A 14,719-nucleotide genomic window follows, 5' to 3' on the forward strand; every position below is an offset into this window, starting at 1 on the left:
TCCACTTGAACGGTGGCGCTTTCTTGCCATTCGAAGTCAAAGCATTGAGTGGTCCGGCTATGGTGCTGAAATTAGGAACGAAACGTCGGTACCAGGTTGCTGTACCGAGAAAGCGTTTCAGTTCCGTTTTGCTTGTCGGAGTTGGAAAGTTCAAGATAGCGTCTACTTTACTTGGGTCTGTACGTAAGCCACGAGAATCGACAACATAACCTAAATATTTCAACTCGCTACGGAAAAACTGACACTTCTCGAAATTGACTGTCAAGTTAGCTGCCTTAAGTTTATCTAGCACGCGTAAAAGACGTGACACGTGTTCTTCAAAGGACGAGCTAATAATGATGATGTCGTCTAGGTATGCAAAAGTTTTAAGTTCCATGTCACCAAATAACAAATCTACCAGACGCTGCTGGGTCGCAGGCGCGTTGGTTAGCCCAAAAGCGGTAGTTTTAAATCTTAGACTCCCGCGGCCGGGTACATAGAAAGCTGTTTTATCGCGATCCGCAGGTTCTATAGGTATCTGCCAGAATGCCTTAGAAAGGTCAACACTTGACAGGTACTTTGCATCTCGCAGATTGTCGAGAATTTCCGAGACGTATGGCAAATTGTACGCGTCGCGCTTAGTCACCGCATTGAGCTTCCGACTGTCGAGGCAAAACCTAGGCTGACCATTCTTCTTGGTTACGATAAGTACTGGAGACGACCACGCACTCTCACATGGCTCTATAACGTCTAGGGACAGCATTTCGTCTACTTGCTCTACCAGTATACGCTGTTTTTCTGGCGACATTCTGTAATAGCGTTGCCTAATAGGCTGGGCATCACCCGTGTCTATTCTATGCGTGATAAGATTTGTCCTACCTAAACCCTTCTCTTCCATAGAAATGGATTTGAATTGAGCTATGACGTTATCAGCAATCGACTTCTGCGATGGTATTAAATTGTCGTAGGAATTAATAAAAGATTCAGAGTTATCAACGTTTAAACCATCAAGGGGGCTTTCCGATAACGTTATACTACCTACATATTTGGGACAAATATTAAATGCACGCCAAAAATCGACTCCTAATATTATTGACGTAGGGTCCTCAGGAACAACGTAAGCCTTTATCACATGAAACTGGCCTTCAAATGTGATGGGTAAATTCATGTACCCAATGCAGTTTAAAGGGTGATTGCCAGCTGCTGTTAAAGGAGGGTGGGCACCCTGATGCAAAGTGCAGTCCATTAATTTGAGGTGAGAATTATTACCTATTATAGATACTGCAGCACCAGAGTCGAGCAAAGCACAAGCATTAATATCATTGATTTTTATATTTACATAAGGCCTAGAATCAAAGAGAGGTTTATTCTGCAGAATTGTAGAAACTTGATAAGACGTAGAAAATGTTTTAATGAACGAAAGCCAAGAGTCCCAGTCTTGCTTATCAAAATTACTACAATTCCTCCTATTCAGTTTTTTGTATTTTTATTTTTATTACAAACTGGACAATCTGGAGTTTTCACGTCCTTCATACCACATTTAAAACAAACAACATCCCTACTCGCCTTACACTGTCGAATATGATGTGTATTACTACGACACCTTGGACAATATGGCTGCTGTTTATTGCTTTGTGCTGTATCAGAAACGGAATGTATGTTATTTTGCTGTTGTGATTTATATTGATTTTGACTATAATTTTGATTTTTAAAATATTGCCCTTTATTATGGTTATTGTTAAACACATAATTTTGTTTATTGTACGTATTACTATTACTATTAAATTTATTTGTGCTTTTATTTGATTCCCTAGAGTATGCAAATTCCGGTGCCACAGTGTCAGAAGTCACCCGGGGCGGTTCCTGAAATTGCGAGAGACGAGAATGATATGTCTCGTAATTGCGACACAAGGAGCGTAAGGAATCTATTGTCCTAATTTCGGTAGATGCTGCTGCTAATGTACTTGCGTAACACGGCCTAATATTGTGAAGCAGGATTTCGAGCTGTTCTGCTTCGCTCGGCGGTGTCGAAAGACGAGAAAACATACCACTCATAATTGACAGGTAAACTGTTATATTCTCATGTTCACCCTGTGTCCGAGACCGAATCTCCGTAGTAAGCCTATAGTCGTAATTGGACTGATCGAAATCCTCCCTCAATTTGGAAGCAAGTTCTGGCCAGGAAGAAATCTTGTTCCGAACTGAGCGAAACCAATGCAACGCGTTGTCTTGAAAAATTTCGGTGGCAAAAGCTAATACTTTAGCTGATGAAATGTTACGGGCAACAATGAATTCGTCGACGCGCTGTATAAATGAGCGGACGCAAGTTCGGCCGTTAAACTTTAATTTACTAAGGTCAGCTACAGTGCGATCACAAGTTACCGAAATCAAGTTCTGAACCTCGGGGACCGACGTCGAAGTTTCACTAGAAGAACCCGCGCCTAAGTTAGAGGAAGTGCTAGCCACTGGAAGAACTACCTTCTTAGCTTGAAGAGCCGCGAGCTTTTGAGCAGCAACATTATAACTGTCCTGAATATCTTTCAATTCTTTTTTGTCGTCACCGCACGTTATCCTTGCTAAACGATTATGAAGATGGCTCAGCATATTTTGCGTTCTCATAATTGTTGGTAAGGTTGGTTCGGGAATGTCCAGATTTAATTGAATTTTGGTAAGGACCTCTACGCAACCCCTAAGATCCTGTCGAACATCTAGCGGGGACTCCAATATGTGTTCAGCTGGGTGCTCTGCGGCTAATTTTACAATTTGTCTACGCAATTCCTCCACTGAAGAGGCAGCAGTAGCACCTCTGATCTGGACCTCATATTCGAGCTCCGATTTTTGAAGAGATAGATATTTGACAGGTAACATCATGAATTTGAATTTGATTAGAGGGTAAGTGGTAAAAGAAACTAATATTCCACTAATATAAACAAGTTCTCCGATCTGTTACAAAATTGGTTGAATGATGAACGTTTGGTTTTCCCGATTAGTACAAAATAAAAGAAATAAAACAGGTTAGTTGCAAATAAAAAGAAGAAAAGCGTGCTACTAATGTGCACTCGTAATGTCCAAAACTAATATTAATAACTTCACAATATTTGTGATACAATACCTATATCTTGACAATTAAGAATATACAATTTATTAAATTCAAAAAAATGTGGGTAGATATAAATTTTAACAATAACTTACAAAAATGAAAAAAAAAAACTTCCCACGGCTTTACTAATAATAGTGCACCTTAGTAGCAAATAAAAACCAAAAGAAAACGTTGCACAAAATAAAAGCCACCAACATACACTAACTACAAAAGCCGAGAATAAATAGGATTTGTGTGAATTTAACCACGTTAGAGGGCGCCAGTGTCACGATTAGGGTCTGAATTACTAGCTAAAAGAGAGAAATGAGTAATCCAAATTCGTGCAAAAAAAAAATATTAATTTATTTAAATGTCGGAAACGGAGACGAAGTTCGGAAACGAGAAATTTAATGATTAAATTTTGAGCTAATTTAGGTCGTAGGTTCTAGTTTTTATAAATTCACACAAAATCCTGTCTACACTGCGGTTAGGTACTCTCGCCTGGTTTGTGCCGTCGGTGGGGGGACGCCCCTCTGGAAATGCAGCCGACCGTAGGTACTCAGGGGCTGTCCGAGGGCTCGGCAAGGGAGGTCTGCTCTGCCTGGCGAGAGTAGCGATGGTGGTGATGTGGTGGAGTCGACACTCCAAATGACAGCCCGAACCTTGGACCCTGGAACGCGTCATCCAAATCCATGAGAAAACAGTCCGGCTGCATGATTTGTGAACATCCTCGGCAAGCGGAAGGAAGAGAAAGCACCTAAGATGTAGCAGTGATGCCGTGGATGTTCACAATCAGAATCGGAGATTACATTTTGGAAAGATGATGCAGCAGTTTACATTTTTAAAATGAGGGTGGAAATAAATTCTGATGCAATACCGTTACAACGAAATGATTGTGCAAAATAGTTTACAGTATTTAGTATTTAATAGGTTGATGTTTGAGGAAGATATTTTAAGCACTAAAAATACTAAAATTACAACACAAAGTCTTTTAATCTAATTAGCAAAATTAACTACATCTGAGTTATTAAATGTACCACTTACCCAATTTGGGGTTTATTACACTCGCGTTACTATAAAAATATTAACGTTGAGCACTTCGACGAACGTTTAGAGACGACAAAATATTTAATTGGTTACATGTCGAAACGATGCATGTATAAAGACCGATATTAATGTGCCGTGCGTTCTGTATCGAATGAAGATCGGAAATGGTCGCGCGGCTAAGCGCCGCTGTGATATAGGTGTCACCAGATGTGACAAACAAAAGGACTAGTTGCCGGGGCGCTAAATGTTGCACGCGATATTATTCTGGGAGCGCTAAAACGGCGCCGACGAACACTGTTGCACTTTGTTTGTTTAAAATAGATGTATATTGTAAATAGTTATAAGTATTAGCTTGTAAAATATATAGTTTTTAGAGGTACATTTATTTATGATTTTATTTATTCGAGTGATAATAGTTTCATGTAACGTATAACGTTACAACCTGTCACTGCAATGTCACAATTTGGGTTTCTTTCAACCCCTTTTTGCCACGACCCATATAACCATAATCGGTCGCCGTTCCTACGCAAATCCTCCTATTTTGTGTACACACAGGTCTTCAGGTCTCAATGCTTAGTCGCAGTACGGTCGACGTTTATTCGCGGCGACCCAAATGGGGACGATTGGTAACAGGCACAAATGGTCACAGAAATGACAGAAGTGTGCACTACGCGTGCACACATTGTTACCGTTTGGCGACTACTTTCCCAAAATCATTCGTTCATTTCATTCTTTTCAAATGGCGACTGTCAGAGACGTCAAAGTAAAAAAGAAATAAAATCATTTGACATTAAAATGTAATGGCGTAAGAATTTATTAAAGATAAAATATTGTTTGCATTTGTAATATAATGTGGGCTAATTACCATGGCCAATTAAATTGCTCGAGTGATTTCATACAATAAGTCTAAATTTATCAACGCGCCATCAATTTACCTCAGTTTAACCAGTAATAATATTATTGACTACTCGGTGTTTGTGTGTTATGTATATTGATTGGTGAAGTTTTAGTGCTCCGGTGCATAATTGCATATACTATACTGAAATAATAAAAATAATGCCTAGAAAACCAATAAAGTTGTTAAAATATGGATTAAGACGGTAATATTCCATATAAAAAACAGTCGCCAAACGGTCACCAAACGGTCGACAAACGGTCGCAAAATGGTCGCAGCGTACACGCGTGACCGAAAGCAAAAAATGGCTTCTTGTATTAATTTTTTCCAGGTATCCTCAAACTTTATAAACAATTAAATATGCCGTCGTACTCAGTTGCCCTCACTAAAGAAGGTTAAAAAAAATTGTAACGTGCGTACCGAGCTGCTGGGTTGTAAAGGATCGGGGATCATATTATTATGGTCTTCTATAGAGCAACTAGTATTTTGCGGCATTTCACAATTGACACTTGTTGAAGTAGTCGTCATTAATATTACTATCAACATTAATTTCAGCGATCTGTACTTCTTTTGTCAAGATTTTTGTATAGATAAGTGTCTACAAATTTGTAATGTTAAAGAGACATAAATAAAACGTAGTAGAGTAAATAATGTGTTTTTTTGTAACCCAAACAAAATACTTGTAGATACGAGTGCGGAAAAGAGGAAAATCGATACGAGTAGCGATAAATTAATACACGAACGAAGGGAGTGTTTTAAATCGACACGAGTTGTGAATGTCCTTTTCGCACGTGTATCGTACGACGATTTTCAGTACCTAAATCTAAGCTAAGAGTTTCGACCAGACAAGAAAAGAATCATTGCTTGATTTGCTCGCACTACTGCGTTAAAAAAAGCAGCATCTGTACTGAAAAAAAACTATCATTGCGCAACAGAAATTCTATTAATATCACAGTAAATACTCTATTTCATTTGATTTCTACTTTTATTGTGTAAAGCAACACTACACTTCATTTTTATCAATAAGAATTAAAAATTATATATTTAATACATTAAGTACCTAACTATAAAGTGCTTATCTATTTGTATTATCATTCTGCACTTTTCTTAACTTTCCCACATTTCTATAAAATGTCGAAGAGTGCTTAAATGGTCGTCGTCGTTTATTATTATTTAATTCGCTCATATTTAAATGATTCAAAGCAACCAGTCCACAACTTCACAAGACAGTTTGAGAAACCTTCGTATTTCAGATTGTCATTTGCGGATACAGTGGTTTAGGAGCAGTTCGGTAATCAGACCTACACATGTGTGTACAAATTCTGTCAATGTCACTGTCAGAAACCGTTCTGACAGTGACAATGACAGCCACAAATTCGTCCACATGTTGTTACCGTTATGTGTGCAAACGTCGACTAATAAAGTGTCGTTAAAAGTCATTCTGACAGTGACATTGACAGCCACAAATTCGTACACATTTTGTTACCGTAACGAGTGCACACGACGACTACATTTTGTTATTGTATCAATACGGTCGCATTGTTTGCACGACGTTACCACGCGTTATGTCACATTTGACAGTTAGTTACTGATTTGAAGATTTTGCGACTGAAATGGTTGTATGGGGAGTGGCATTGAAAATTAGTAGTTCATGTGCTCTGCCTACCCCTTTATGGGATACAGGCGTGATTATATGTATGTATATGTATGTATGTATGTATGTATAATATTCATTTGACAAAAAACCATTCCCAAAAAAAAATTTCCTAATGAGCATTATGGGAAATAATTATTATGACATGTGTGTTTATGCAAAAATACCATTTGGCTAAAAGGTTTTTTCAATGTGTCACACCAAACCTTACACTTCTAATACATATTTATTAAAGTGGTGAAAAATGTACCTCGTGCATAGTCAAGTACATGGTCAGATAGAAATAGATGTCGAAAAATGCCAACGCCCACATAATAGCAGAGCAGTCGTTTAGCGTAGTCATAGCGTAGAGTACCAGCACGTAATTCGCCGTTGCCATGAAACTGGTCAAGTAGCCCCCCATCTGCGGAAGAAAGAAAAAGTAATATAATAATAATGTGGAATTCCTTGCCGGCATCTATATTTCACAGCTCATATAACAACGCAACCTATCATGCAAAGGGAAACAGGCATCTTCTGGGCAAGCTCCTTAGGCCACGTCTTCGCCTCGGCTAGTCTGTAGCGATGATGATAATCTATTTTTGCAATACGCACTTATTCCAGCACTGATGAAAAGCAAAGAATTTCTTAATCTAAATATATAAAAGAAGAAGCTGACTGACTGACTGACATATCAACGCACAGCCGAAACCGCTGGTCCTAGAGATTTCAAATTTGGCACGTAGGTTCCTTATATAGTGTAGAGGAGCACTAAGAAAGGATTTTCCAAAATTCACCTCTTAAGGGGGTCAAATGGGGGTTCAAAGTTTGTATGGGGAAACAAGATTAGTTTAACTATTTTATTCGAAACTTCACAGGAAGATTCCTTAAGACATATGACTGAATACGTGTTTCAGGTTTTTTGAAAATTTAACCCCTAAAAGGGTGGAAAGGGGTTGATAAAGTCAAAAAATCAATATGGGTATCGTTTTTATGGTTTATCGGGTCGCTGATCACGATAAATACAACGTTTTTAAAATCTAACGAGGCGGAAGTGAAATACCTTCTCCCCTGTTGTGGTGCAATGGGGTTTAAATATATAAAAGAAGATATTGACTGACTGATTGACATATCAACACACAGCCGAAACCGCTGGTCCTAGAGATTTCAAATTTGGCACATAGGTTCCTTATATGACGTAGAGGAGCACTAAGAAAGGATTTTTCAAAATTCTCCTCTTAAAAGGGTGAAATGGGGGTTCAAATTTTGTATGGGGAAACAAGATTAGTTTGACTATTTTATTCGAAACTTCCTAAAGACATATTGACTAAATACATGTTTCAGGTTTTTTGAAAATTTGACCCCTAAAGGGGTGCAAAGGGGGTAAAGTCAAAAACACAATATGGGTATCGTTTTTATGGTTTATCGGGTCGCTGATCACGATAAATACAACGATTTTAAAATCCAATGAGGTGGAAAAGAAATTTTCTCCCCTGTTGTTGTGCAATGGGGTTAAAATATCCAAAATAGCCATAAGTATAGCTTTAGTTTTTATCTTTACTTCTGGTTCAAGAGATTTCAAATTGACACGGAAGTTCCTTAGAGGAGCACTAAGAAAGGATTTTTCAAAGTTCACCTCCTAGCATGATAATTTGACAGGGGCAAGGACAGGGACAGGGACAGGGACAGGGACAGGGACAGGGACAGGGACAGGGACAGGGACAGGGACAGGGCCAGGGACAGGGACAGGGACAGGGACAGGGACGGACAGGGACAGGGACAGGGACAGGGACAGGGACAGGGACAGGGACAGGGACAGGGACAGGGACAGGGACAGGGACAGGGACAGGGACAGGGACAGGGACAGGGACAGGGACAGGGACAGGGACAGGGACAGGGACAGGGACAGGGACAGGGACAGGGACAGGGACAGGGACAGGGACAGGGACAGGGACAGGGACAGGGACAGGGACAGGGACAGGGACAGGGACAGGGACAGGGACAGGGACAGGGACAGGGACAGGGACAGGGACAGGGACAGGGACAGGGACAGGGACAGGGACAGGGACAGGGACAGGGACAGGGACAGGGACAGGGACAGGGACAGGGACAGGGACAGGGACAGGGACAGGGACAGGGACAGGGACAGGGACAGGGACAGGGACAGGGACAGGGACAGGGACAGGACAGGGACAGGACAGGGACAGGGACAGGGACAGGGACAGGGACAGGACAGGGACAGGACAGGGACAGGGACAGGGACAGGGACAGGGACAGGGACAGGGACAGGACAGGACAGGGACAGGGACAGGGACAGGGACAGGGACAGGGACAGGGACAGGGACAGGGACAGGGACAGGGACAGGGACAGGGACAGGGACAGGGGGACAGGGACAGGGACAGGGACAGGGACAGGGACAGGGACAGGGACAGGGACAGGGACAGGGACAGGGACAGGGACAGGGACAGGGACAGGGACAGGGACAGGGACAGGGGACAGGGACAGGGACAGGGACAGGGACAGGGACAGGGACAGGGACAGGGACAGGGACAGGGACAGGGACAGGGACAGGGACAGGGACAGGGACAGGGACAGGGACAGGGACAGGGACAGGGACAGGGACAGGGACAGGGACAGGGACAGGGACAGGGACAGGGACAGGGACAGGGACAGGGACAGGGACAGGGACAGGGACAGGGACAGGACAGGGACAGGGACAGGGACAGGACAGGGACAGGGACAGGGACAGGGACAGGGACAGGGACAGGGACAGGGACAGGGACAGGGACAGGGACAGGGACAGGGACAGGGACAGGGACAGGGACAGGGACAGGGGACAGGGACAGGGACAGGGACAGGGACAGGGACAGGGACAGGGACAGGGACAGGGACAGGGACAGGGACAGGGACAGGGACAGGGACAGGGACAGGGACAGGGATAGGGATAGGGATAGGGTTCCGGGGCAACCTGCCGATCCCTACGCCGTGTCAGACGACGCAACGGAGCCACGCTGTTACGTCGTCGCCTAAATAGAATATTGTTTTTTTTTTTGTCTGATTTTTACTGTTTTATGTGCTATACCTATTGTTTTTATTTTTTAGTTTCACAGTGCTTTGGTTTTACTGTTATGCTGTGTAACTTATTTGAATAATAAATTTGAATAATTTGAATAAATTTGAATAGGGATAGGGATAGGGATAGGGATAGGGATAGGGATAGGGATAGGGATAGGGATAGGGATAGGGATAGGGATAGGGATAGGGATAGGATAGGGATAGGGATAGGGATAGGGATAGGGATAGGGATAGGGATAGGGATAGGGATAGGGATAGGGATAGGGATAGGGATAGGGATAGGGATAGGGATAGGGATAGGGATAGGGATAGGGATAGGGGGATAGGGATAGGGATAGGGATAGGGATAGGATAGGGATAGGGATAGGGATAGGGATAGGGATAGGGATAGGGATAGGGATAGGATAGGGATAGGGATAGGGATAGGGATAGGGATAGGGATAGGATAGGATAGGGATAGGGGATAGGGATAGGATAGGGATAGGGATAGGGATAGGGATAGGGATAGGATAGGATAGGGATAGGGATAGGGATAGGGATAGGGATAGGATAGGGATAGGGATAGGGATAGGGATAGGGATAGGATAGGATAGGGATAGGATAGGGATAGGGATAGGGATAGGATAGGGATAGGGATAGGGATAGGATAGGGATAGGATAGGGATAGGGATAGGGATAGGGATAGGGATAGGGATAGGATAGGGATAGGGATAGGGATAGGGATAGGGATAGGGATAGGGATAGGATAGGGATAGGGATAGGGATAGGGATAGGGATAGGGATAGGGATAGGGATAGGGATAGGGATAGGGATAGGGATAGGGATAGGATAGGGATAGGGATAGGGATAGGGATAGGGATAGGGATAGGGATAGGGATAGGGATAGGGATAGGGATAGGATAGGGATAGGGATAGGGATAGGGATAGGGATAGGGATAGGGATAGGGATAGGGATAGGGATAGGGATAGGGATAGGGATAGGGATAGGGATAGGGATAGGGATAGGGATAGGGATAGGGATAGGGATAGGGATAGGGATAGGGATAGGGATAGGGATAGGGATAGGGATAGGGATAGGGATAGGGATAGGGATAGGGATAGGGATAGGGATAGGGATAGGGATAGGGATAGGGATAGGGATAGGGATAGGGATTGGGATTGGGGGTAGGGATAGGGATAGGGATAGGGATAGAAATAGGGATAGGGATAGAAATAGGGATAAAAATAGGGGACGGGGACGGGGACAGGGATAGGGGAGGGACGGGGACGGGGACAAAGATAGAGATAGGGACGGGGATAAGAATAGGGATTGGGGTCGTTATAATCGGTCGGCAATCGATATCTAGGCAGTGTAAAATGCAGGTGGCTCAGTGGGAAGGGATTAGTAAGTATTATAGGCATCGGCGAGTATCTTGCATCCGTAATAACTATTACATTCAATGTTCTGTAAGAAGATCGTTGTTTTGCTTGCCTTTTATATGTTTATTACGTTTGCAATAAGTATAAGCAAAATGGAAAAAATTGTAAGCGATAATGCAAGGAAGTACTTTTTACCCTACCAACCATAGCGTCGAGATACTGGCTATGTGGGTTGTATGAAGTTTCCCCAGTATAAATATTTATATAGGTAAAATACATATATATTCGTACCTACTACCTATGCTGTGGTCGCTGTGTAACAATTCTACAATCATTGCACGAATTTCTTTAAAATCAATAGTAATATGTGTAAGGTACAGTCAGCCAAAACCGGACCGTACAGCAAATAGATCAGTTACAATGGCCCCCCAGTCGAGAATTGCCCCGCTTTACCTTAATCGAAATAATCGCGGACAGATGTACCTACAAAGAAACCTACGGATTCAAATGAAAATCTTATTTTTTGTAAACGTTTCAATAAGAATATTTTTATTACGCGGGCGAAGCCGCGGGTAAAAGCTAGTTTCTCATATAACGCAATCGTATTAAGTAGGAATGAGACTACCACTATCAAGTCTCTGTCCATGACTTGGTATTGATACCTCAGGTTGTAGTATTTCAAATAACCGGTAAAACTCAGATAATTGGAGCACTATATCATAATATAAAAATTGAACGGCCCTAAATAAAAATAATAAGTCGAGCGTTTTTATCACCCCCCCCCCCCCTCCCAAATTAACGCCAGTTACAAATCTCCGTAAAAATACTCATATTTTATTTCTTTAGCCGGTTTCGGGTATAATTATTTAAAAGAGGGGAAGAAGCCGAGTGAGTGTAAAGGCTTAAAAGATAATCGGCTTGCTGACAATGACGAACGCGGACCATTTTGGACTTTAAATGGCGTCCAGAACCTGTAGCCAAGAGTGCAATCGTTGACGCTTCGTATCGCTCCCTATCGCACTTCCGTCTTGGCCCGACAAGGCCTCTTGCGTATCGTCGCCACGGAGTATCAGCGATTGTACGTTTGGCTAGAGGACTTTCGACCCTTATAATCGACTTCGATTCTATCGCCGCGCTACAAGTACATGCTGGCGGCCGCGAGTTCGCGGCCTAATAAATCAGGGGTGGTGCGCGTTCTCACGGAACGCACGTTCGTACTTTCTATTGTTACTTTACGTAGCGAGTTTTTTTAAGGTTCATATGCGATGTCCGCATGTGGAATGATTAATAATGCTTAGTTAAATAGACATCGTAATAAATCTTACATATAATTATCTTCTATTGATTAAGTCACACGAAAAAGTTCAATAAGGCTTGTGATGTTGGGACTTAAACAAAAATATATAAATACTGTATATGTATATATCTAGAGTACCCAATACTTGACTATAATAGTATAACATTTTATCTGAGTATTAATTCGTTTTAATCCATAGGCAACCCTATCGTCCGACGCTGCGCACGTGCGGCTCGTTTCTTTGTTAGAATTTTGTAGGCATTTAAAAAGGCGGCATTTCGTGAACATCAAAGCAGTGAGCCTTCTGTACTTGTACTATTATATATTCTGTGGTAAAAACCAGACCCAAACCACTACTGGAAGTAGGTACATATCAAACTTTAAGGAGGGACGTACCATCAAGCGTATGAATGCATCTTGTTTGAATTATTTAAGCAAAACTTACAAGACAAGATCCTGATAGTACAATCTACCCAAAACGACAATGTTTATTGGACATGTTTGAAAAGTTCGAGCATAAAGAAACAGCATAGTTTTCAAAAATTATTTTTAACCGAACGTAATCGAAAGTATGTACCCACATAATATATACGTATATATGTAGAGGTCTGAATACTCACCAAATACATCCAAGTCCCCGGCCTGAACAAATTGTAAATGTTCCTCTGGCTCTGCACGGAGAACGCGCTCATTGTGCCCACCGACTTCGTCTGGCTCAAGTTCGACTGCGATTGGGCGGATCTCAGCGTCGTAACAGCTGCGTACAAACAAATTTCATTTACTTCAAAGTTTGGTAATTACTATATTGAACCGGGTTTTGTACCTATACCTACTCATAATATTAAATGAAATACGGGTACATCGTTGTAGCAATCGTTGTACTAGTAATTGATTGATAAATGATGCCAAAAATCACTGAAAGGCCATTGAAAACTAACGTAAGACTCACACAATTTTTCCGGTTGTGAATTTAAATAAATAAATAAATATTGGGGACACCTTACACAGATCAACTTAGCCCCAAACTAAGCAAAGCTTGTACTATGGGTGCTAAGCGACGATATACATACTTATATAGATAAATACATACTTATATACATAGAAAACATCCATGACTCAGGAACAAATATCTGTGCTCATCACACAAATAAAATGCCCTTAGGTACCGGGATTCGAACCCAGGAGCGTGGCTTAGCAGGTAGGGTCACTACCGACTGAGCCAGACCGGTCTTCATTTGTCGTCAATTTGGAACTTTCTTTTATTTCTGTCCATTAAGCACGCCAGGCAGCCAAGTATGGTCGCGAGTTAAATGATAAAACATCAGGCCGTCCCTATCGCACTATCTGTAAGTGCGATAGGGATGGCCATACTTGCCTGCCAGGACTTGCGAAGTTAACGTAAAAGGTACTGTAATACCGTATTATACCGATACCGAATACCGATATTCATTTCATATAAATTAAACTATTTATATGTGAAGTAATATAGCGCGCAAAATTGTAGCAGCCGGGTATGGAGACACACGAAACTAATGCAGCACGGGTTCTGCTCCTAATTTATTTTCTTGTATTCAGCTGCAGGTATATCTAAAATGAATCAACCATTGGGCGGACTACATTCTTAAAATCTCGACATACTTTTGGATGGGAACAGCCGCCCAGCCCGGTCCTGGGTAGTGCCTACTACTAAGTAGTGCCTACCTATGTTCAGCAGTAAGCGACTGGAGGCTAAAATGGTAATTATGAAAGTACTAAGCTTGTGTAGTACATGTACTAATAGTACAAAAGACACGATTCCCTGCACTGTATTACCGAACTACTCCCAAATGATTCTGCTCTTTAGTACATTTAGTACACTCACAAGCGCAACAGAATGGGAGCGAAGAGCCGGGAAGTGACAATGACAGCAAAGCGATCCGTGTGATCCGACCGCAACCGAAATATAACCGACTGACTCGGACCGAGAGTGCGCGAAAACGGCCGATCAGCTCTTGGCTAGTACGAGCAAGCGTTACTGTACGCCATATGCACAATTTGTCTCTCGCTCTCTCGGTGTACTACTGTACTAAATGTCCTAAAAGAACGAACTAGTATATACACTTCGGAGATCGTACTAGTTGGTCTAGTTGGGAGCGATCTTTTCAGTGAACGAGCAGGCACAACTCTAGAAAGTACCTGTGTAATCGGGCATGTCATAGCGACTGTCATCTGTCGTACAGATGGAGCTGAATTTAGAGTCCATAGAATACACATCGTGTGTTGACCCTTCTGTAAAAACAAAAAAAGATAATAATTTTATTAATGAAATGGCAATAAAACGAATAATAATATTGTATTAATAATTTACCAATTGA

The 14,719-nt window shown here is 42.1% G+C and overlaps 1 protein-coding gene across 1 annotated transcript in view; it reads right to left on the bottom strand.

The window, feature by feature from the left end:
- The window catches only part of LOC125233252, a 103,397-nt gene that overhangs the window by 33,153 nt on the left and 55,525 nt on the right, over positions 1-14,719 (bottom strand). The window contains exons 27-29 of the mRNA XM_048139191.1: positions 14,541-14,633; positions 12,986-13,122; positions 6,905-7,057 (exon numbers count right to left, since the gene is read on the bottom strand). Of these exons, the coding sequence (XP_047995148.1) occupies positions 6,905-7,057; positions 12,986-13,122; positions 14,541-14,633 (383 nt within the window). The remainder of the gene's footprint in view (positions 1-6,904; positions 7,058-12,985; positions 13,123-14,540; positions 14,634-14,719) is intronic.

This window comes from Leguminivora glycinivorella, chromosome 14 (genome assembly GCF_023078275.1).
Source record: "Leguminivora glycinivorella isolate SPB_JAAS2020 chromosome 14, LegGlyc_1.1, whole genome shotgun sequence".
NCBI classification, from domain to species: Eukaryota; Metazoa; Arthropoda; class Insecta; order Lepidoptera; family Tortricidae; genus Leguminivora; species Leguminivora glycinivorella.